This window comes from Octopus bimaculoides, chromosome 1 (assembly GCF_046866305.1).
Source record: "Octopus bimaculoides isolate indiv1 chromosome 1, ASM4686630v1, whole genome shotgun sequence".
Lineage (NCBI taxonomy): Eukaryota > Metazoa > Mollusca > Cephalopoda > Octopoda > Octopodidae > Octopus > Octopus bimaculoides.
Window position 1 is genome coordinate 169,827,444 of NC_142928.1, and position 23,911 is coordinate 169,851,354.

At 39.8% G+C, this 23,911-nt stretch overlaps 1 protein-coding gene across 5 annotated transcripts in view; it reads right to left on the bottom strand.

The window, feature by feature from the left end:
- LOC106883200 (differentially expressed in FDCP 8 homolog) overlaps window positions 1-23,911 on the bottom strand; it is a 65,606-nt gene that overhangs the window by 14,372 nt on the left and 27,323 nt on the right. For all 5 annotated transcript variants that reach the window (XM_089362672.1, XM_014934130.3, XM_014934124.3 and 2 more), the window contains exons 4-9: window positions 18,486-18,604; window positions 16,221-16,382; window positions 13,126-13,273; window positions 11,625-11,689; window positions 3,247-3,352; window positions 1,946-2,073 (exon numbers count right to left, since the gene is read on the bottom strand). In XM_089362672.1, the coding sequence (XP_089218798.1) occupies window positions 1,946-2,073; window positions 3,247-3,352; window positions 11,625-11,689; window positions 13,126-13,273; window positions 16,221-16,382; window positions 18,486-18,604 (728 nt within the window). The remainder of the gene's footprint in view (window positions 1-1,945; window positions 2,074-3,246; window positions 3,353-11,624; window positions 11,690-13,125; window positions 13,274-16,220; window positions 16,383-18,485; window positions 18,605-23,911) is intronic.

The window sequence follows — 23,911 nt, forward strand, 5'->3', positions numbered from 1 at the left end:
GATTTTACTTTGTTGTCAACAGCTCACTACTATTAATTAACTATGATAAAGAGAGACAAATCTTTCAACTGAAACTAGTTTAGTTGATCCCTCTTTTTCAGTCCACAAAAATGCTGAATACGCAGACAAGATGTTTATATCTGTCTAGACATTTATTAATATATCCTGGAGTAGAGTATAGCCACAAAAACAAAGTACTGTTTATGCATCAGTAATTTATTAAATCCTCTTTAGCCATTGTGACACTGTACATCTTGTTATGAGGTTAAAATGTTAATTTAATGAAAACTCATGACTTTGCTTGTCTGAAAACAGACTCCATTTCTAGTTTATATGTGAGTTATAGACATAGGCGTTGCTGTGTGGTTAAGAAGCTTACTTCTCAACTGTATGGTGTCGGGTTCAGTCCCACTGCACAACACCTGAAGCTAGTGCCATCTACTATGGCTTCAGGTCAACCACAGCCTTGTGAGTGGATTTAGCAGATAGAAACTAAAAGAAGCCGTGTGTGTGTGTGTGTGCGTGTGTACCTTTGCCCTGACACAATGTGAAGGGTGTAAATGAGTATCGTTCTCATACAAGTGATGTCATTTGTTTCCAGTCTCCATGAAATACACATCAAACCATGGGGAAATACTACCTTACTTGGAAACAAGTGAGGGTTGGCAACAGGAAGGGCATCCAGCTATAGAAAATCTGCCCCAATAAATTCAATCTGACCCATGCAAGCATAGAAAAATGGACATCAAAAAGAAAATTGGACGATAGTTACTAACAAGAAACAAATCAAGCTGTGCGTTAAAACAATTGCTTCAACATCAATATCAATGTCTAGATTTTCAAAAAGCCAGCAGTCTCACTTAGGATAGTATTATCACCATCATCGTCATCACCCTTTAATATGCATTTTCCATGCTGGCATGGGTAGGACAAAAAAGCTGCCAGCAGGTGGTTGCAGGGAATTGAACCCCATACCCCTCAGATTCCAGCTGAATGCTCCGTACCATTAACATATGCAGCCTCTGATAACAATTACCCTCTGTTTTAATGCCAAGTAATAGCTTTCCAAATGTGAGACCATTTTATAAACAAACTTTGGAAGTGCTGAATGTGCTGGTATTTTAAAGACAAGAAAGTAAATTTTGAAAGCAGTATAACTGAGAAAGATTGGGTAAAAAAAAAAAGTTGCCAGCAGGTGGCTACGGGGAATCAAACACCGGGGAAAATAAATGTAAAACAGCTCTAAAAAATTATTTACTAATATCAACTGAGTTGATGAATTCATATATATACTTTCCTTAGAGGCACTCAATTCACTACAAGCAGTCGTCTATGGCCATTTCAGGCAGTTGGACTCATGATCATAAAATTGTTTCAGTCATTTGACTGTGGCCATAAAATTGTTGTTTTGATCCCTGGACCAGGCAGTAAAACACTTTATTTCATGTAGCTCCAGTAATCTTGTGTTGGACCAGCATCCCATTCAGGTAGGCAATATATACACCAGGATGACTCAAGAAGCTAACTTTACTTTTTTCTAAATTCTTTTCTAAATCTTTTTTCTCCATAAAGCATTCATAACAGCCTTGTGTTTGTCCTTAATAAATAATGTAATTCATAAGTTATGCTGGTGGTGGTGATTGTTGTTTAGACTCACATCAGTCCAAATCAAGCAAACCTATAATCAAAGCCATTCCAACCATAACCATCCTGTCTTTTTAAGAGTATTGAGGATTATGCTATCTGAAGTGTCCTTTCCCATTTTTGTTTTTTTTTAAATGGTCAGGTGTGGTTTCAGGAAGATTTTGCTGTTGTTTCTAGCTAACAGGTCAAGTAACCACATAGTGGCCTTATTACATACTAAGAAGTGGTAGTTAGGAAATGATATATAGCTGAAGCAATGTAAAAAAAAAAAAAACTGTTAAGATAGTGTAAGTGTACTTACTTTCTGTGGTTCAAAGTCCCAGTTGGAGACAACTCTGGCAGGAATGACCATCTCATCACCCCAGTGACACAGCTCACAATAGTAAAGGCCAGAATAATCACAAAGACGGGGTTCAGACCAGCCTTGGTCTACAAGAATAATTCAATTTCTATGTTACTATCACCGATAGTTACTTCAATGACATTATTATTATTATTGTTATTCACTTTTAATCTGCATGTTTGTTGCAATCACTTGCCAAGGAACACACAGCACCCTTAGGCAAGTCAAGGCGAAGAGATGTTAGATGCTACAGTATAACAGTGGAGGCGCAATGGCCCAGTGGTAAGGGCAGGAGACTCGCGGTCATAGTATTGCGGTTTTGATTCCCAGACCGGGCGTTGTGAGTGTTTATTGAGCAAAAACACCTAAAGCTCCACGAGGCTCCGGCAGGGGATGGTGGCGAACCCTGCTGTACTCTTTCACCACAACTTTCTCTCACTCTTACTTCTTGTTTCTGTTGTGCCTGTAATTCAAAGGGTCAGCCTTGTCACACTGTGTCACACTGAATATCCCCAAGAACTACGTTAAGGGTACACGTGTCTGTGGAGTGCTCAGCCACTTGCATATTAATTTCACGAGCAGGCTGTTCCGTTGATCGGATCAACTGGAACCCTCGATGTCATAAGCGACGGAGTGCCAACAACAACAGTATAACTGAAAACTTGCAGAGGGGAAGTGGCATGGGCAGTAGCGAAATATCTCCATGTAAAACAACACAGACATTGAAATTGATAGGATTTTTCTAAGGATGTGGGCAGTACTTGTCAGCACAATCTTTTGGATTTCTCTGAAACATGGTTTTCCTAGGATGTTGTCTAGATGTTTCTGACATCCCCTTTTGTTATCATACCTAGGACACTTACAATAATAGGAACAGTTTTTTGCTTTAAGGTACCACATTTTTTGTATTTCAGCTATTATTATTATTATCATCAGGAGTAGTAGTAGTAGTAGTCATGAGGTAGCAGGCAGGCAGAATCTTTAACTAGATTGACAAAATGCTTAGCAGCATTTGTTCCAGCTTATTACATTCTGAGTTCAAATCCTGCCATTATCAACTTTACCTTTCTTACTTTTGGGATTGATAAAAGAAAGCACCAGTCAGGTATCAATATGTATTCTTTAAAGAGATTTGAAAATTAAAAAGGAAAAAAATAATACAACCAGGTAGTGCTATTTCATCTGAAATTTAGACATGGCCTGAACCACTATGGACCGAACTTATTTAAAACCAAAAGTAATATAAATAAAATACGTACTACTTTGAAATTCAATTGGTTCACGACAATCAACGCATCGAAATTTCTGAAGACTAAGGCCTCGTTCAGGACAAATATCAGTGATGATGCTTTGACCCTGGGCAATCTGAAGTAGGAATAAAAAATAATGGTACAGTTTATCAAAAGAGACAGAAACAAACAATGAACCTACCAACCAAAGACAACATCAGCTGTATTGGGCATTTTTCATGAACTAGTTAAGAGAACCTCTACATGGCTGCTTGAATTTCTAAAAATAGCAGCCAAACCTCCTTTATATCACATCCTGCCACCTCAAAAATATCAGTTAATGTTCACTTTTCCAAACTTGTCAGACAGCATTTGTTAACACAAATTTTCTACAGCTGGTTGCCCCACCTGTCACCAAGCAAGGTAATATTTTCCCCACAACCAGACATGTTTTTCACAGAAATCTGGAAACAACCTCTCTTGTATGATGATGATGCTTATTTACAACCATTACGTGATGTCTCGACAAGGATATATACAAACACATTCACACAAACATATGTGTGCACACACATACATAGAATTCTTTCAGTTTCTATCTACCAAATCCACTCACAAGGTTTTGGTTGACTCATGGTTATAGTAGAAGACATTTGCCCAAGGTTCTACACAATTGGACTGAGCCCAAGACCACATTGAGAAGCAAACTTCTTAACCACATAGCCATACCTGCACCTATAACAGACATATTTTATAATAAAATCCTAAAGTCATTATGTTTGGGCAAGAAAAATAAAAAACAAAAAGGATGATCATGACTAGAATGATTGAGAAATTTACCTGGCTGACTTTGATCAACCCTAATCTGCTTGATTAGAGTTGGTCTATTGCTAAAATGCGACAATGACATCTTCATTTTCGGAGAGTTGACAGTTCATACACCAAAAACTCCTGATGCTAAGAGATCTTCTTCACATATTTTAGGTTATATTTGCTTGTATAGGAGCAACATAGATCAGCAGAGAAACTAATCAGTAGGAAAGCTATCAGAACCAGTTAGAAACCTTTATGAGTCAATTTACATTTTCAGTGGTGTGAGGTCACTCATGAAAATGGCTTCCATGAGTTGTGTAGCTGTCTTTTTACTGTTGTTCAGCATCATTACTGATTTAACATCTACTTTTCCATGCTCGCACGGGTTGGAAAGCACTATTATTTCAGGCAAATTTTCTACAGTCAGATGCCCTTCCTGTTGCCAATCTTCACCTGTTTCCAAGTAAAGGAATATTTCCCTATGACCAGGGATGTTTCCATGGAAGCTTATAAGCCACTTGCATGACAATGACATTCATTTTACAATTATCATGTGAAGTCAAAGCAAGAAGACAATAACACATACACACACACACATACATATATATAACAGGACTGAGATGCTTGGTGCCTTGTTGTACTCAAGAAGACCTGTTATAGGGACTGTTAGATTTGTTATTTGTCTGACGTCTCGTGTTTCAATGTCTGACATCTCGTGTTTCTGAGTTCATTGTTTCATTGTTGTTGTTCTGAACGACTGGGGTAGTAAAATGTCATTGATAGATATGGCGGACATGACTCTTGTTTTATTAACATCGAACTTTCGGTGAGTGTGTTCTTTGTATGTAATTGAATAATAAATGTAATAATTAAATTTGTACAACTCGTCTTTTCTCTGCGAGTCTCCCGAGAGGAATACAACAGAGTTTATTGGCGTCGCCGATACCGATAGGATTACATGCTTACTTTACCGTAAAATTATTCATCGTAATAACAATGAATGAAAAACAGACAGTAGAGCTTATAAAATTGTTTAGGGAACAAATGGAAAAGCAAATGCAACAACATCAGAGAGATATGGACGCTCTGTTAAAACTGTTTGGTGCTCGACAAGTTGAAGGCGATCCCAGTGGCTATTTTTCAGCTGCTTCGACAACGGTGTCGATTCCACCATTTGCTGCATTTGATTCAGTGACAGAACTATGGCCTGATTTACTGGTCAAGATTCCGTACGTTTGTGGCTGCTAATGCTGTGCCTGAACAACGCATGGCACAAGTGTTCCTGACCAATCAGGCCGCTACTGTTTACAAGCAACTTGCTAATCTGGCTACCCAACAAAATCCGCCTAAAGATATCAACAACTTGACAATGGACGAAATCGTTGACTTCATGAAAGAACAGTTCGACCCAAAACTTTTCATTGTGAGAGAGCGTTTCAAGTTTTGGAGTGATATGCAACGGAAGCCAGGCGAAACTCTCCAGGAGCTGGCAGCACGTATACGTCAGGATGCAGCTACCTGTGATTTTCCGTCGATCACCAACCCACAGGATGAAGCTTTGAGACAGAGATTCATATGTTCGGTTAACAATGAAGCGGTTCTGAAGGCGCTTTTTAAGATAAAAGACACAGAACTAGATTTTGCCCGTGCTGTCCAAGTTGCCATCGAGACTGAAGACGCAGCAAAGGTTGCAAAAGAAACTGTTTACGGTTCCAAAACCAAGCAGGTCTACAAGGTCCAACAGAACAAGAATAAGAGTTCTCAAAAGAACCATCAGCAGTCTTATTCCACAAACCAGGAGAAATGCTACCGATGTGGAAAAGCCCACAAAGCAACAGACTGTCCTTTCAGAGAAACCAAATGTCATTTTTGTGACAAAAAGGGACATTTGCAAGCGGTGTGTAGGAAAAAACAACATCAGCAACGCAATGGCCATTCACAAACTCCCGTGAAAAGAATCACAAAAGCTGAGCTAGTCAAGGCGATCCTAGGTGAAGTTTCCCGAGACACTCACAGTTTGATTGTGCCAATAACAATCCAGAACAGACTGTTCACAATGGTATTACAGGCAATTTTGTTTCCTTGTCAGTCTGGAAACAACTTGGAAGACCAAAGCTGCAAGATGTCAAGCATCGCTATGAATCTGCCAGCAAGCACGACCTGCCTGTTCTGGGAACTTTCATGGGCCAAACCAAGGATCCAACAACTGGTAAGCAGGATCTTATACCTTACATAGTCACCAAGATCTCTGATCTTAATTTGCTGGGACGAAATGCTATCCAGACTCTGGGAATTTCCGTGGACACTGCTCTAGGTTTGAAAAGCATAGACAGCCAAGCCAAGAGGGAAGATGCAGAAGTGATGTACCCAAAGACCTCAAGTGAGCCCTATGTTTCCCTGCAGCAAGAATTCCCAGATCTTTTCAAGCAAGAATTGGGATGTCTCAAGAACTTTGAACTGGAAGTGAAGTTCAAATCGGACGCAACACCAGTCTTTCACAAGGCACGTCCGGTCCCATTTTCTCTTCGTGATGACCTGGCCAAAGGTTACGAAGAAGGCATCGCCAACGGAATCTGGAAGCCTGTCCAGTTCAACGAATACGGAACGCCAGTGGTACCGATTCGTAAAGCACATGCTTCAAGCAACCTGAAGCCCAAACTACGGATTTTTGGTGACTACTCTGTGGGAATTAATGACCAACTTGCTGATCACCGTCATCCAATGCCACTCCCTGCTGAACTGATGCAGAAACTCGGAGGTGGATTCGGATATACAAAGATAGACCTTGCTGATGCCTATAATCAGATCAAGCTGGCTCCAGAGAGTCAACGCAGACTCGCACTGAGCACTCACCGTGGAGTACTCCTGCAACAACGACTCCCTTTCGGAATCAAGTCAGCACCTGGTTACTTTCAGGAGATCATGGAAAACCTGACCCGTGATCTACCTGGAGTGGCCGTCTTCCAGGACGACATACTCGTCAGTGGGAAAGATGCAAACAGTCACCTAAACAACCTAAAGTGTTTGCTCACACGTCTAAGCGACAATGGACTCAGATGTCGCCGTGAAAAGTGCCAGTTTGCACTACCCAGTGTAAAATACCTTGGACACATTTTGTCGGCTGAAGGGATCACGAAGGGATCCAAGGTCGAAGCAGTCTTAAAGATACCGCCTCCAACGAACAAATCAAGCTTGAAATCTTTCCTAGGTTCAGTTCAGTTTTATGGAAAGTTTATCCCAAACCTAGCCAGTATAGCAGAGCCACTCTATTGCCTTACAAAAAAGTCAACTATTTGGAAGTGGGGAGATGAGGAACAGTCAGTTTTTGATCACTTGAAAAATGTACTTTCATCGAGTCAAGTTCTGATACACTTCGATCCAAACAAAACTTTGGGACTGGCTTGTGACGCATCAAACGTTGGTATTGGAGCAGTCCTGTTTCACTACACCATTGAATATCGGAAATCAGCAGATCATGGCAATGCTGATGCCCTCAGTGGCTTGCCATTCGGTGATGACAACGACTTTGACTGAAAGGAAAATGGTGACGACATAGACATGGTGTGTGCCATCAAAGCTCTCAGTATTCAAGTCCAACCTGTGGATGCTAACGTCCTCCGTCAAGAGTCAGGGAAAGATCCAGTGATATCAACAGTGATGCGCTACGTCAGTGAAGGCTGGCCACCAAAGAACATGGAGATCAATGACGAAGTCAACAAGTTCCGTAAGTTATCAAACTCACTTAGTATCTGTCATGGATGCCTTATACATGGATCTAGAGTTATGATTCCACATAGCTTGCAGCCAAAGATCCTCAATCTCTTGCATCTTGGACACTTTGGCATGGAACGCATGAAACAACTAGCAAGAACTGCTGTTTATTGGCCTGGTATCGATGCTGCTATAGAGATAGCCAGTCGACGATGTGATTCGTGCAACGAACATCAAAGGCAGCCATCTAAGCCTCCAGTTCCCCCATGGATCATCATCATCATCATCATCATCGTTTAACGTCCGCTTTCCATGCTAGCATGGGTTGGACGATTTGACTGAGGACTGGTGAAACCGGATGGCAACACCAGGCTCCAGTCTAATTTGGCAGAGTTTCTACAGCTGGATGCCCTTCCTAACGCCAACCACTCAGAGAGTGTAGTGGGTGCTTTTACGTGTCACCCGCACGAAAACGGCCACGCTCGAAATGGTGTCTTTTATGTGCCACCCGCACAAGCCAGTCCAGGGGCACTGGCAACGATCTCGCTCGAAAATCCTACGGGAGCCAGTCAGGCGGTACTGGCAACGGCCACGCTCAAAATGGTGCATCTCATGTGCCACCTGCACAAGAACCAGTCCAGGGGCACTGGCAACGATCTTACTTGGCTTGCCGGGTCTTCTCACGCACAGCACATTTCCAAAGGTCTCGGTCAGTAGTCATCGCCTCGGTGAGGCCCAATGTACGGAGGTCTTGCCTCACCACCTCAGCCCAGGTCTTCCTGGGCCTACCTCTTCCACGGATTCCCTCAACTGTTAGGGTGTGGCACTTTTTCACGCAGCTATCCTCATCCATTCTCACCACATGTCCATACCAGCGCAATCATCTCTCTTGCACACCACAATTGATGCTTCTAATGTTCAGCTTTTCTCTCAAGCTACTTACACTCTGACAGGTATTCACATTGACATTACACATCCAACGGAGCATACTGGCTTCATTCCTTGCAAGCTTACGTATGTCCTCAGCAGTTACAGCCCATGTTTCACTGCCATGTAGCATGGCTGTTCGTACGCATGCGTCATACAGTCTGCCTTTTACTCTGAGTGAGAGTCCCTTTGTCGCCAGCAGGGGTAAGAGCTCTCTAAACTTTGCCCAGGCTATTCTTATTCTAGCAGCTACACTTTCAGCGCACTCACCCCCACTACTAACTTGGTCGCCCAGATAGCGGAAGCTATCGACTACCTCTAGTTTTTCACCCTGGAATGAGATAGAAGTTGTTTCCTGTTTGTTTACAGTCTTTATTGCACCTGAACATCTGCCACAAACAAAAACTAACTTGCTAGTTAACCTGCCTTTGATGTTGCTGCACCTATCAGAAAAGCCGTGGAGTCGCTTACACCTAGGACCACGCAATAAATCTTATGGGTAGAGATTGGCTGGTGATCACAGATGCTTATTCCAAGTACCCATGCATTCATCCTACTTCCTCCACGTCCTCCAAAGCCACTTTAAATTTGCTTGAGGAAGACTTTGCGCACTTCGGATTTCCTCACACACTGGTCACCGATAACGCACCAACTTTTACGTCTGAGGAGTTCCAGAGCTGGTGCAAAGAACGTGGAATCACACACCTGACAGGGGCACCTTACCATCCAGCTACCAACGGAGCAGCGGAACATTTGGTGCAAACCTTCAAACAAGCTCTGAGGAAGTCTTCTCTTCCGCCGACACGAGCACTTCAAGAGTTTTTGATGCAGTACCGGAGAACACCGACATCCTGTGGATTCTCTCCAAGTGAACTTTTGAATCACCGGCAGATACGAACAAGGATTGATTCTCTGCTGCCATCGCCAGCACACATTGCTCAAGGCAAACTGTCTAAGGAAGCAGATAAGTCTCAGGTGACTCCAAGCTCGGCTGATGTCGCCAAAGTTATCAGGCAGTACAAGGCCGGAGATCCTGTGTATGCACTATACTATGGACCTCGCCGAGACAAAGATCCCCGATGGGTACCAGCAATCATTAAGAAGTCATTGGGTACTCGCTGCTTTAACGTGAAGGTCATACCTCATGGCCCGATGTGGAGACGACACTGGGAACAGCTGCGACCGCGGTACACAACTGAGGAAGACAATGAACCTGGTGATGCAGAAAACACTGTATTTCAATTTGCAACAGATCACCCAATGGAGATCTCGGAAACTGTGCCACTAACTCAAAGACAAACCAGACCCAAGACCATGTTACCCGTTCCAGAGTATGGACCAGACAACCCAAGACGGTCCAAGAGAACCCGTAAAACCCAAGAGAGACTTTGCTGCTGATACTTCTTGTGTAGCATCAATTTCAGTGGGGAGGTGTTATAGGGACTGTTAGATTTGTTATTCGTCTGACGTCTCGTGTTTCAATGTGGTTCGTCTGAGTTCATTGTTTCATTGTTGTTGTTCTGAACGACTGGGGTAGTAAAATGTCATTGATAGATATGGTGGACATGACTCTTGTTTTATTAACATCGAACTTTCGGCAAGTGCGTTCTTTGTATGTAATTGAATAATAAATGTAATAATTAAATTTGTACAACTCGTTTTCTTATCTCTGCGAGTCTCCCAAGAGGAATACAACAAGACCCATACTTCACAACAGAAGTGTTAAGGCCGGTCCCTCTGTTGGTGTAAAGCCCTTGTACTTGTAGCAGTGCCACATAAAAGCACTCATGTAGCATCATGTAAAAGTGCCTATGTGACGCAACATAAAAGCACCCAGCAACTCTCTGTGAAGTGGTTGGCAGTAGGAAGAGCATCCAGCCATAGAAACCATGCCAAATTAGACTGGAGGCTGGTGCAGCTCTCAAGCTTGCCACCACTGGTCAAACCATCCAACCCATGCCAGCATGTACAACAGACGTTAAATGATGATGATGATAAAAGGCTTTCTAAGTTTCCAGCTCCCAAATCCACTCACAAGGCTTTGGTCAGCCTAAGGATATAGCAGAAGGCATTTGCCCAAAGTGCTACACAGTGTGACTGAACCTAAAGCCATGAGGTTGGGAAGCAGGATTCTTACCACATATCCACCCTTGTACTCTTTTCACATATAAGATCCAGTTACTATCATAAATTGCCAGCCTCGGGCTAATGATTGGTTTAGTTTGATAAGTCAAGAATGAGAGAGTTCACGGAGATCCATATCTAGACATTGATATAGCACAGTAAACATGAACAGGTCTTTTTCTCATGATTACAGTTTAATGAGGAGGGAGGGCAATGCCCTTGACCCATTACATCTTTAATCTTAAGGTCTGGCCTGAATGCTTGTAACAGAGTGGACTCTGCTAAAGGCACTCAAGAAACAGGCGGTGGTTTTAAACTGGGTGACAGATTAAGTATTTTACAGGTTCCAAAAACTAAATGTTTCATGACAGTTTAAAATTAACGATAAAGTTAACTCATCATCATCATCATTTAACGTCTGTCTTCCATGCTGATATGGGTTAGATGGTTTGACAGGAGCTGGCTAAGCAGAAGACAGCTCCAAAACCATTTTTTAAAACTAATGTAACATCAGTGATTTAGTAACTGTGAGACATACCAACTTTAACTCTTTAGCATTTAAACCAGCCATGTCCAAACCACCTAGATCCAGCCTCTTACACCTACCCTACAATGTCTTTCTAAAATTAATGAGTCACATCATCAAAATTTCAAAGATATGAGATAATGAAAGATTAATTCAAAACAATGTGAATAAATAAGTATTACATTTGACAGAGTAATCTGAATGCTAGAGGATTAACTCAGATATTTTGTACTAAAGCTAAAATGAAGAAAATAAATAGAGAAATAGACAAAAAGAAAGAAGACAGACTGGGGGAGGGGGAACTTACCTTTGCACTTGGACACATCCTCGTCACAGAGTTAAGGCACTTTTGGTGGCATCGATACCCACATTCTGTACGGAAAGGATAGAATTGTGAAAGAAAGAATAATTATAAATTTGTGGTACCATCAAGTGTCAGGTTACCATCAACCGTGACTCACATTCAAAAGAGAACATGTACCAACTCTGAGAATATTTAACAAAAGTCAATTTTCATAACTACTAGATTTTGTGCGTGTGTGTGTGTGTGTGTGTGTGTGTGTGTGTGTGCGTGTGTGTGCGTGCGATTTCGTATTAGAAATGTGCAAGAAGAGATGAAAATATTGCAAGTATATCAACTGAAAGCAATGAACGATAGAGATATTCAAATCGAGAAAAGGAAATTAAAATTTTCAGTATAGTTGCAAATAATTTATCTACTATATTTTGTGTGTGTGTGTGTGTGTGTGTGCATGCATGCATGCATGTGTGCATGCGTGCATGCGTGTGTGCATGCGTGCGTTTGAGCTTTATATTACTTTTCCACTAGTTTCATTCATTGGACTAAGGCCATGCTGAGACAATGCCTTCCAGAGTTTTAGCTCAATATATCAAACCCAGTACAGGTCATCATCGACATAAAGTCGATTGGTCGACTTTATGGCGATTGGCACGCCAGCTCCCAGCAGCAGCAATAAATAGTCCAGTTGAAATCTAATGGGTTTAATTTCTTAGAAATTAACCTGTCTACGAATGATGTCAGCTAACAAATGACATCGAAGATCCACAACCAAGCATCAGCCTACAACAATTTTTTATGTAAGTTTTGCAACTGTTTCTTGCATCGCATTGTATATTTCTTGTATTTGCATTCATTGGTACTTTTCTATGAACAAATAACACTGTTGTAATATAATACAGAATTCTGTGTGACTTTTACCTGAGAATGTACCTTAAGAATGTAAAAATATAAAACCAAATTGACTTACAACAAGTCAGTCAGAACCAACTGTGGTCGTAAGTCGATGACGACCTGTAATTATTTCATTATAAGAATGGATTTTTCTCCACAGCTAGACATGTTTTACATGGAAGTGGAAACAAATAACCTCACTTGTATGATGATAATGCTCATTTACAAACATCACATGATGTCTAGACAAAAGTACACACACACACACATACATATACATACATACAATGAGCTTCTATCAGTTTCTGTCTCTGAAATCCACTCATGAGCTTTGTTGGGCTGAGGCTATAGTAGAGGACACTTGCCCAAGGTGCTGCACAGTGGAACTGAACCCAAGGCCATATGGTTGGGGAAGTTTGCTTCCCAACACACAGCCATGTCTGTGTCTATAACATCCTCATATAAAACAAAAAAAAAATTGCTCCAACAAGGAAAATGTCCAAGTTTGTGAAACATGGAAAATCAATATATAAATGAGAAAGAGAGGGGAGAGAGAAGGAAAATGAGAGAAAGACATAAAAAGAGAGAGACACAAAATAAGAAGAAGAATGCATACCTTGACATTTGTACCATGTATTGATTCCTATCAACCCCCAAATAACACCTTTACATTTCTCACATGGATGACTATTGGCACCGACACGTTCTTTGAATTTGTGAGACATGACAACTTTGATTTGGGTGTCAGTTTCAACAGGTCCTTCCTGTAAAATAGAGAATCTATGTCTAAGTGCAGAGCAATAAACATGTAAAGCATACAGTCCTTTTAGCATTAATATAAACAACAACTGAGATTAGTTGAATTTAATACATACCTAGTCTTCCCCTCTACCCCTACTTCACACCTTCCACAGGCCACAACTTCCTTCACCTCTGCACTGCATTAATTAACTCAATTCTTCCCACTGATTGCAACAACTCAGTCTGCTGAGTTCTGTTATCCTACTACCCAATCATTTATACAGCCATATATATTTTAAATACTATTGGATTTTACTCACAATGTATTGGAATCTTATATGAATACCATTCTGCCTAAATCATGGATCTACAAATGCAATATCCCTGCACATCTCACATCTATTTTCATTCCTCCACTTCACTCTCTATTTCGTATCTTATCTAAATTAACTATTGCTTAACCATTTTCTCACACCGTCTCCAATGAAGGGTTATAATAAATATCCTGAAACAGCTGTAAGACCTTCAATTTATAAATGTTCTAGAATCTTCACAGCCAAGGTTTTTTTTATCTCATTCTGAGATAGATATATATGTATATATGTATATATATATATATATATATATATATATATATATATATATATATATAAATGAAAAAATGTCTAAACAAATGAAATAACATATACTGAATGTAAAAACAAATGGGAGACAAACAGAAAGTCCATAATTCTTCATCAGTTATCGACCAATGGTACTCTTCAGTTTCACACCTTTAATGCTAAGACTGAATGCTTCCCTATTGAAGGTGCCCACAAAAAAAGTTGACTAACACAAAAGATGGAGTGTAGCTAGAAGCTTTATTAGCACAACAATTGTTTTGGCTTTGTTCTGCACTGCTCCCTAGTGGGTGTGGGATGATGTAATGACATCATATGTAATGCACAGTGCAAGGAACCTCATCAGGTGATGTAACATACTTCAGAAGTTAGATCCAGTGACAAATGTGCAGTAACGCTGATGACGCTTGGTTGCCATAAGTGGTAAGTGTGCTCCACAGGCATACTACCTGGGACTTACCTGAAACAAGGTTTGGATACTACAGTTAATGCTTCTTTTCTAAACCTTAATTTTTAATTTAACCATATATATATATATATATATATATAATACAAAGAATATATATACATGTATACACACATATATGTACATACTTACATCTACATGTGTATATATATGCATATCAGGGTACAGGACGTTAGAACAATGAACTACAGACAACAGAACGAACACATAGGAAAACGGAAAGCCACTTGGAATATTCCTTCATCAGCTGTCTCTATTCTAACCTGACGTTTCGAATACATACATACACACACACACACACACACACACACACACACAAGGGGGTGCTGAAAAGTTTCTGGCTTTGAGTAAAAGAAAATACAGGGCGATCAGTTAATTATAATTTTATTGAAGATATTCCTCTCTCAGATTCACGCACTCACTGCAGCAGTCCTTCAGTTTTTCTAAGCCCTGTAAAAGAACTCTGAAGGTTTGGCCTCTAGCCAGGCCTTTCACAATACCCTTAAAACCAGGAACTTTACAGCACCTCCTCATGTGTGTGTGTATGTACGTATGTATATAAATATACATATATATATATCATCATCATCATCATCATCATCATCATCATCATCATCATCATCATCATCATCATCGTTTAACGTCCGCTTTCCATGCTAGCATGGGTTGGACGATTTGACTGAGGACTGGTGAAACCGGATGGCAACACCAGGCTCCAATCTAAATTTGGCAGAGTTTTTACAGCTGGATGCCCTTCCTAACGCCAACCACTCAGAGAGTGTAGTAGGTGCTTTTACGTATATATATATATACATACATTAATATAAACAGCTAGGCACAATATGATACCATAAAGGAAAAATTCAATCATCACTAAGTGTGACTAAGGATGCCGAAGCACCTACATTGCTAGAAATAAGAATTAAAATACTCTTAATGCTGTAAGAGGAGAGCAGATGTAAAAGCACATGCTGACAGGGGAGGAAACCACTCCATGACCAAATAGCAGTGCAATATTCTCACTTTTAAGTTTAACTCTGAAGATTTTCTATAGAATTCAGAGCCAACACTGCAAGTTATGATGTTTCATACACAAATACATCTACGTAAACAATGTGATCAAAGACAGATCTTTAATCGTATTGTTTACACAGACATATTCGTTTACAAAATGCCATAACTTGCAGTACTGGCTCTGAATTCTATAGAAAATCTTCAGAGATAAACTTGAAAGTGATGTGTGTGTGTGTGTGTGTGTGTGTCTCTCTCTCTCTCTCTCTCTCTCTCTCTCTCTCTCATGACCAAGCAGACTATTGGGTGTCATTATACACTGCTAGTAGCAATGTGCTTCCTTGGATTGTTGTAGCTTTTGAATGATGTCACTCTGCTGGCGAGATGAGCAGGCTGGCATTCATCCTCAATAGAAGCCCAGTCTGTTGCAGGGTTCCCATTTACAGCTGAGTGGACTGCAGTAATGTGAAATGAAGTGTTTTGCTCAAAAACATAATACACTGCCTGTCTGGAAATAAAAACACCCTAACCATTAGGCTATGCACACACACACACACACACACACACACACACACACACACACACACACACACACACAGGGAGAAAGAGAGAGAGAAATGCTGATACATGTGATCTCATAAGTCCTTAAATCCTAGTACTTGGATATGATGTTGAACAGTAACATTCCCAGATGATTTGGAAACTATTTCTGATGGCTTGGTGAACTGAAACGTGTAAACTTAAGCCAAAGTTTAATTTCACATCCAGGATCATACATACAAACACACAATGTTACACACCATATGTAAATTGTTACATATTAAAATTCATAGACACCTACACCTGAAAGCAACGACAGAAAGTAGAACCTACCTTCAGCTCTTGGTAGTGCATGCGCAACTGAATTAGTTTCTGTACTAGTTTCTGCTGACGGCTAGCACTTGCTGGGTCTGATGGATCACACTGTCGGATCAACTCTTTACAGTTTTCAATGGCCATATTTAATTCCTCTTCACTAGTTTGTCCGAAATGTCCCTGCATATAATTAACAATAACAATATCAGTAGTTTATAATTTCCAAATTTTTCCATGAGTAAAGATGGTAAAAAAATATTTCAAGGAATACTTCTTTTTTGTTTTCTTTTGTATGCTTGTCCTATGAATATTTAAAGGAACCTTTAAAAAAAAAAACTGACAGAAGGCACATCATAATTCAGGTTAAAATCATCATCATCGTTTAACGTCCGCTTTCCATGCTAGCATGGGTTGGACGATTTGAATGAGGACTGGTGAAACCAGATGGCTACACCAAGCTCCAATCTGATTTGACAGAGTTTCTACAGCTGGATGCCCTTCCTAGCGCCAACCACTCCGAGAGTGTAGTGGGTGCTTTTACGTGCCACCGGCATGAAGGCCAGTCAGGCGGTACTGGCAACGGCCACACTCAATGAAGATCCAAATTAAGTTATTCCAAAAGGAACACCAATGACTTATCATTAGTATCAGTATGATGATGAGGATGACAACAGTTATGAAGTGCTGGTGATTGCCTAACTGAAGACCATACAGCACATTCTAATATACATTGGATTAACTCTATAGATGCAAAATGACAGTTTGAACGTGCTCTCTTTTCAGTATGTTTCTGTAGATTCAGGTGGTAGCTACAGAGGAAACAAAGTAGACTTGGTCTGAAACATAACAGTTCATACTTGTCTGCACTTATCACTGCAGCTGTGCATATCAGCACAGTGTTTAGACCTAATAATGCCATTGATGCTGGTGCTATTTTTGTATGTTTGTGAGGTTTTTTGGGGGGTTTTTTTTATATTTGTTTGAACCAGTCAGAAGATAAAGTGTTCCCAAAGTACTGTACTGACGTTCTAGAGTATTGTAGTTACATCTAGGAGCCTTTTAGGGAGGAAGGGATATGCATGCATATAGTGGCAGGGATTACAAGTGTTGGAAGTTATTACCAAAATGAACTTTGTTCCCTGTATGTCTAGGTAGTCTTTCACTTTTTTGTATATTTGTGTATGTAATCTGAGTGTGAACTGTTTACAGCCTCTGATAATGTAGAGTGCACCGTTTTGTGTTCTTTGTAACTTACTATGATTTATTAAGAAGATATTGAAGGTTGGGGAAGACTGACACAATATATAATGATTCAAATGCATCATTTACATTGGAGATTAGAGGCCTAATAGGACTGAAATAATCCATAAAGTATCAAATGCACTTTTTGTATTGGAGATTGGATGTCAAGTAGGACTGACACAGTCCATAATGGATCAATACTCTGTTTATATTGGAGTCTGGATGCCTAAAAGAACTGACAAAATCTATAACGGACTGAATGCAGGAGGCGCAATGGCTCAGGCTGTTCCGTTGATCGGATCAACTGGAACCCTCGACGTCGTAAGCAATGGAGTGCCAACAACAACAATGCTATGCAATATTTTTATGTCGTTGAGTGTGATGCTTGCAACTGATTATTTTCTTTTCTTGCTGACAAGAAGCAAAAAATGGTGGATTTGGAAAAGGGTGCTTAAAACATGTTGTTTCGGGGTGAGGTTTCTAGGTGGAGACATTGTGCAGCTTCCTGACTGAGATGTTATCTGCACATCATGCTATGGTATTTGTGTGTGGGATGATTGCGGAAGAGAGAGAGCTTTTGAGATATAAGAAAGTGCTGTAGGTATAATTTAAAGAGACTGAATGAAAGGGCAGATATCTGTAGAAATCCATCTCAGAAATTGTAGATTATAGATGTGCTGTTGTACAGTTGATAGATTTGGTAACCTGAGTGGTAGTTTGCTAGTCTCATGGTAGTGATAATAACAATGGCCGAAGTAGTATATACTGTGGTGATGATAATGGTTGTGGTGGTAGTAGTGATGGCAATGATAGTGATGATTTTGAAATGATAGTGGTGGTGATGACTGTTAAGTTGACCAATCAAATAACAAGAACAATGGCAAACACGTCAACGATGAAGACGAGGAATATGAGTTTTAGAAATCATGAAACATTCTTTTCTTTAAAATATGATGATAATTAATTAAAAAAGCATTCTACAGAAGTAAACAATACCAATGGGAACAGATTTTTACAAAAAAAACAGCTGAAATAATTTACCTCTGGATGTGAAAAATGATCTTCTGCCAATCCAAGTTCAGCAAAAGAAACTTCTAGATTGTCTCTGGAAGGTATTGCACCATCCTGAATAAATGACCAAGCATGACTGTCGGAAGAACCTAACCAAAAAATTTACACAAATATATTGCTATCAGTGGGAAAATAGCAGCATGAACAAGAGTCACATGTTTTGTTTACACATGCATATATACATACGTAAACATAAACAGATATATAAACATACACACACATATATACATATACACACACATATACATACACACACACGAATACATATACATAGACACATACATACATAAATATGTATACATACACACACATATATATATGCACACGTAGATATTGGTTTTCAATTTTTGGCACAAGGCCAGCAATTTCGTGGGAGAGGGTAAGTCAATCACATCAACAACAATATTAAACTAGTACTTACTTTATCAACTCCAAAAGGAATGAAAGGCAAAGTCAACTCAGAATGTGAAGACAAACGTAATGCCAATAAGCATTTTGCCTGGGGTACTAATGATTCTGCCAGCTCGCCACCTTACACACACACACACACACACACACACATATATATATATATATACATACACACAAGAAGGAGCTGAAAAGCTCCTGGCTTTAGGTAATAGAAAATACAGGAGGATCAGTTAATTATAATTTTATTCAACATATTCTTCTCTCAGATTCAAACACTTATTGCAGTGGTCCTTCAGCTTTTCTAAGCCCTATAAAAGAACTCGGAAGGTTGGGCCTCCAATCAGGCCTTTTGCAATGCCCTTTAAGTTAGGACCTCTTCAGCACCCCATCATACAGGTCACTTATTGACAACAGTCTTATTAGTTATACATATTCACTTTACCATAGCTAGAAGATACAACAAGCATTAAATAAAATGTTACATTACAGGTGTTGGCATGGCTGTGTGGTAAGAAGTTTGTTTTCCAAACATATGTTCTAAGTTCATTCCCACAGCATGGCACCTTGGACAAGTGCCTTCTACTATAATCTTGGACCAACTAAAGCCTTGTGAGTGGAAAGTAAAAGAAACCCATCGCGCGCGTGCGTGCGTGCGTGCGTGCGTGCGTGCGTGCGTGTGTTGTCTGGAAGGTTCTGAGTGTTTTTTGATATGCAAAAAGCGATATAAATAATTGATCTTTCAATAAATTTTATTCACTGAAATAATTCCCATTATTATTAATGATCTTTCCCCACCTATCAGGCAATTTAAATATTCCCTCAGCATAAAATTTGACTGGTTTTGAAGGAAAAAAAAAAGTTATCTAGATGCATTTTGACTCCATCTAAATTGTTATGTTTTCCCTTGCAATGAGTTTTGTAGATGCAAAAACAAGTAGTAGTCAGATGATAGAGGGAGACACACACACACACACACAAATAGAGAGATGCAGAAAGAGACAGACAGATATATATACACACATTTATATAAAAGTACATGTGTGTGTGTGTGTGTGTGTGTGTGTGTGTGTGTGTGTGTGTGTGTGTGTGTGTATGCTGTTGTTGTTCTTGTATATATAAGCACTACAACCAGGGTAAAATAAGACCTTTGAAACTGCCTAAGTGATATATTTTAAACACAATAGAAGTTAAAAGTAGGTACAGATGTTTCTTCCCAGTTTGTGACATTCATCAATTTATCACAACAAACTTCCTATCTCACTCATGATATATATATATATATATATATATATATATATATATAAGCATTTATTACAGAGAAATAAGGTGTCTTTTTTTCCTATTGTCTTTTTTTGCCTTGCTTTCATAGGCTGACACACTCTTCAGCAACAGGAAGTGAGTTGACTGTTAAATTCAACAACAAAACATTGACATCCAATCTCACACATTCACGCACATTCACTTAACGAACCCATTGATAAATATGTCAAATGTTGACTCCAATTGAATTTATCGCTAGCATGTTACTGATGCTAGTCATATTAACAACCCCTTACAACCCCCACCCAAAGTATAAGCTGTGAAGTCATTAGCACACATTCACTAAATATTGCAACGAGCATTTCTGTTTATAGAATAAAAAAAAAAGACTCCTAAATCTATACACTGTATTGATTAGCAGAAAAGACATATGATGCACTCCTATTTGACAAGTACAAGGGGGTACCCAAAAGTAACTGGAAATGTTCTCTGGGACAAGTCCCTTGTAGTTCAGACTTCCAGCACTAGAAGCCACTTGATGCAACTTTCAGGCAACATTCTGATGACTGGCGGCGTCTGGTGAGGTCATACTGCCATGTGGTGCATCTTTGTTTTGCAGTGCTTCTCCCCTGTTTGTCGATTTTTGTGATGGCCAAAACGAAAGAACAGCGTGCTTCCATGAAATTCTGTTTTCTGCTGGAAAAAATGGCAGCTGAAACAGTTGTCATGCTCCAAACATCTTACAAGGATGCTGCCATGAGCAAAACACAAGTTTACGAGTGGTTTCAACACTTTATGAATGGTCTCTTGAAGATCAACCTCATTCAGGGAGACTGTCAACGTTCCAAACAAATGGAAACATCATGAAAATTCATGAACTGATTCTTGGAAGACCATCACTGAACAACTGACAAACTTGTTGGTATGACTGGTGTGTCCGGGAGCTCCTGACAATGAATTTTGAGTGAGGAATTGTGAATGAGAAGAGGTGCAGCAAAACTTGTGCAGTCATGACTGTATGCATGTTGTGAACTGAAAAAACAGTTGGAAGTTGATCCAGACCTTTTTCGAAGGTCATCACTCGTGACAAGAGCTGGTGCTACAAAATTTGCAGATGTGGAAGAGGTGGAGAAAAAAAACAATGGAGGCGTTAAAAGGGATCACTTCACAAGAGATCCAACACCACTTCAAATAGTGGAAAATGCACCTGGACCAAAGCATTGCTCCAAATGGAGAATATTTTGAAGGGAATAAAAGAGTAAACATGTAAAACTAAATGAATAAAACAATATTCTTTCTTTTTTTATTCTTTTATTCTTTTATTTGTTTCAGTCATTTGACTGCAGCCATGGAGCACCACCTTTTAGTTGAGCAAATCGACCCCAGGACTTATTCTTTGTAAGCCTAGTACTTATTCTATCGGTCTCTTCTTTGTAAGCCTAGTATCAGTTGTCAAGCGATGTCGGTGGGGGGGGGGGGGGGACAAACACAGACACACAAACATATACATACATATTTACATATATATATATATATATATATATATATATATATATATATACGACGGGCTTCTTTCAGTTTCCGTCTACCAAATCCACTCACAAGGCTTTGGTCAGCCCGAGGCTATAGTAGAAGACACTTGCCCAAGGTACCACACAGTGGGACTGAACCTGGAACCATGTGGTTAGTAAGCAAACTACTTACCACACAGCCACTCCTGCACCTATTGTGAAATTCCAGTTTCTTTTGGGTACCCCTCATATATTTTGTTGCCATCCACTCCTAAATATTTAACATTCCTTTCAGCTTTCTAGGAAAATTTTCATCAGTATAATTTTCAAAATGTTTCTTAAAGGTACCACAGTTATTAAATAATGTAACATACATTTTGAGTGTGGGTTATGTAGACTGAAGAAGAAAACATGATGAGATGATATGAACTCCCCACATAACAGCCAACATACCTTATGCAGATTTTCATAATTTTCTGCTAACAGACTATGATAATTTGGTTTGTTCTCAATATTTATAACATGCGGGACCTGAGAATATTTCACAGAATTAATGGTAAACTTATTGGGTTATTTCTGAAAATTATATCCAAAAAATCTAAAAGTGTAGTCTGTGTTGTGTCTGTATCCAAAGATCGTTTCTCATCTGCTACTCGTTGAAATGGGAAGCAAATTGGAATACAATGATTACTTAATGCACTTTATATCTCTTTTACTCTTTTACTTGTTTCAGTCATTTGACTGCGGCCATGCTGGAGCACCGCCTTTAGTCAAGCAAATCAACCCCAGGACTTATTCTTTGTAAGCCTAGTACTTATTCTGTTGGTCACTTTTGCCGAACCGCTAAGTTATGGGGACATAAACACACCAGCATCGGTTGTCAAGCGATGTTGGAGGGACAAACACAGACACACAAACATATACACACACACACACATATATATATATGTATATACATATATAAGACGGTCTTCTTTCAGTTTCCGTCTACCAAATTCACTCACAAGGCTTTGGTCGGCCCGAGGCTATAGTAGACGACACTTGCACAAGGTGCCACACAGTGGGACTGAACCGGAGACCATGTGGTTGCTAAGCAAGATACTTACCACACAGCCACTCCTGTGCCTATATATATACACTTTATATACTTTATGCACAATTTTATAGACTTAATACACAGCACTCTCCCTCTTTCTCTCTCTCATTCTTCGCCTTACACTCTCTTTTCCTCTTTTCTTCGCTCGCCTTTCCCTTCAACTAATCACATGAATGCATAACAGACAGGATAAGTAACAGAGGACAAAAAAAAGCAATTACATATTTCACTCACCACCACCTCTCTCCCTCCCCCATCCCTCCCTTCAACTAATCATGTTGAAGCCTTACAGACAGGCTAAGTAACAGAGAAACAAGCAGAATTATTATAAGATTAGTAACAAATACTTTTGCCTAGTGGACTTATGCTCATCAGTCTCTCCCTTGCCTAGAACACTCAGTATCCCATTCATGATAAAGCTACATTAGACCCAGTGTAATTTTCTGATATCTTTAAAATAAAGAAGAGAAAAAACAGCAGGTTTTATACATCAGCAAATACATCAGAGCATAAATATTGCTATACTGCATGCATACGTCATCATTATCATCGTTTAATGACTGTTTTCCATGCTGGCATGGGTTGGACGGTTCGACTGAGGTCTGGGAAGCCAGGATGCTGCACCAGACCCCAATCTGATCTGGCAGTGTTTCTACAGCTGGATGCCCTTCTTAACGCCAACCACTCCGAGGGTGTCGTGGGTGCTTTTTACATGCCACCAGCACAAGGGACCAGAGGAGCTGGCATCGACCACAATCGGATGGTGCTTTGTACATGCCACCGGCATGGAAGCCAGTCAAGGCGGCACACACACACACACACACACACACACACACATACACACACACACACATATATATATATATATAAGGTGGGGGAAGACTTCAAGATATTCATGTTTTAAACTCCCAAGTTTAACCATAGACAATTTCTTCCAGAAAGAGAAGAATCAACCCCTGTACAAAGTTGGTACCTCCAGCCCCCACTCCAAAATGATGAAACAGCCCACCTAAATTATGTAATATAGTATTTTCTATATACAGGATGCAATGGGTAAATTGTCGCCATTTTATATTTTTAATTTCACACATGCACATTGTTTGTTTTTTATTTTGTCA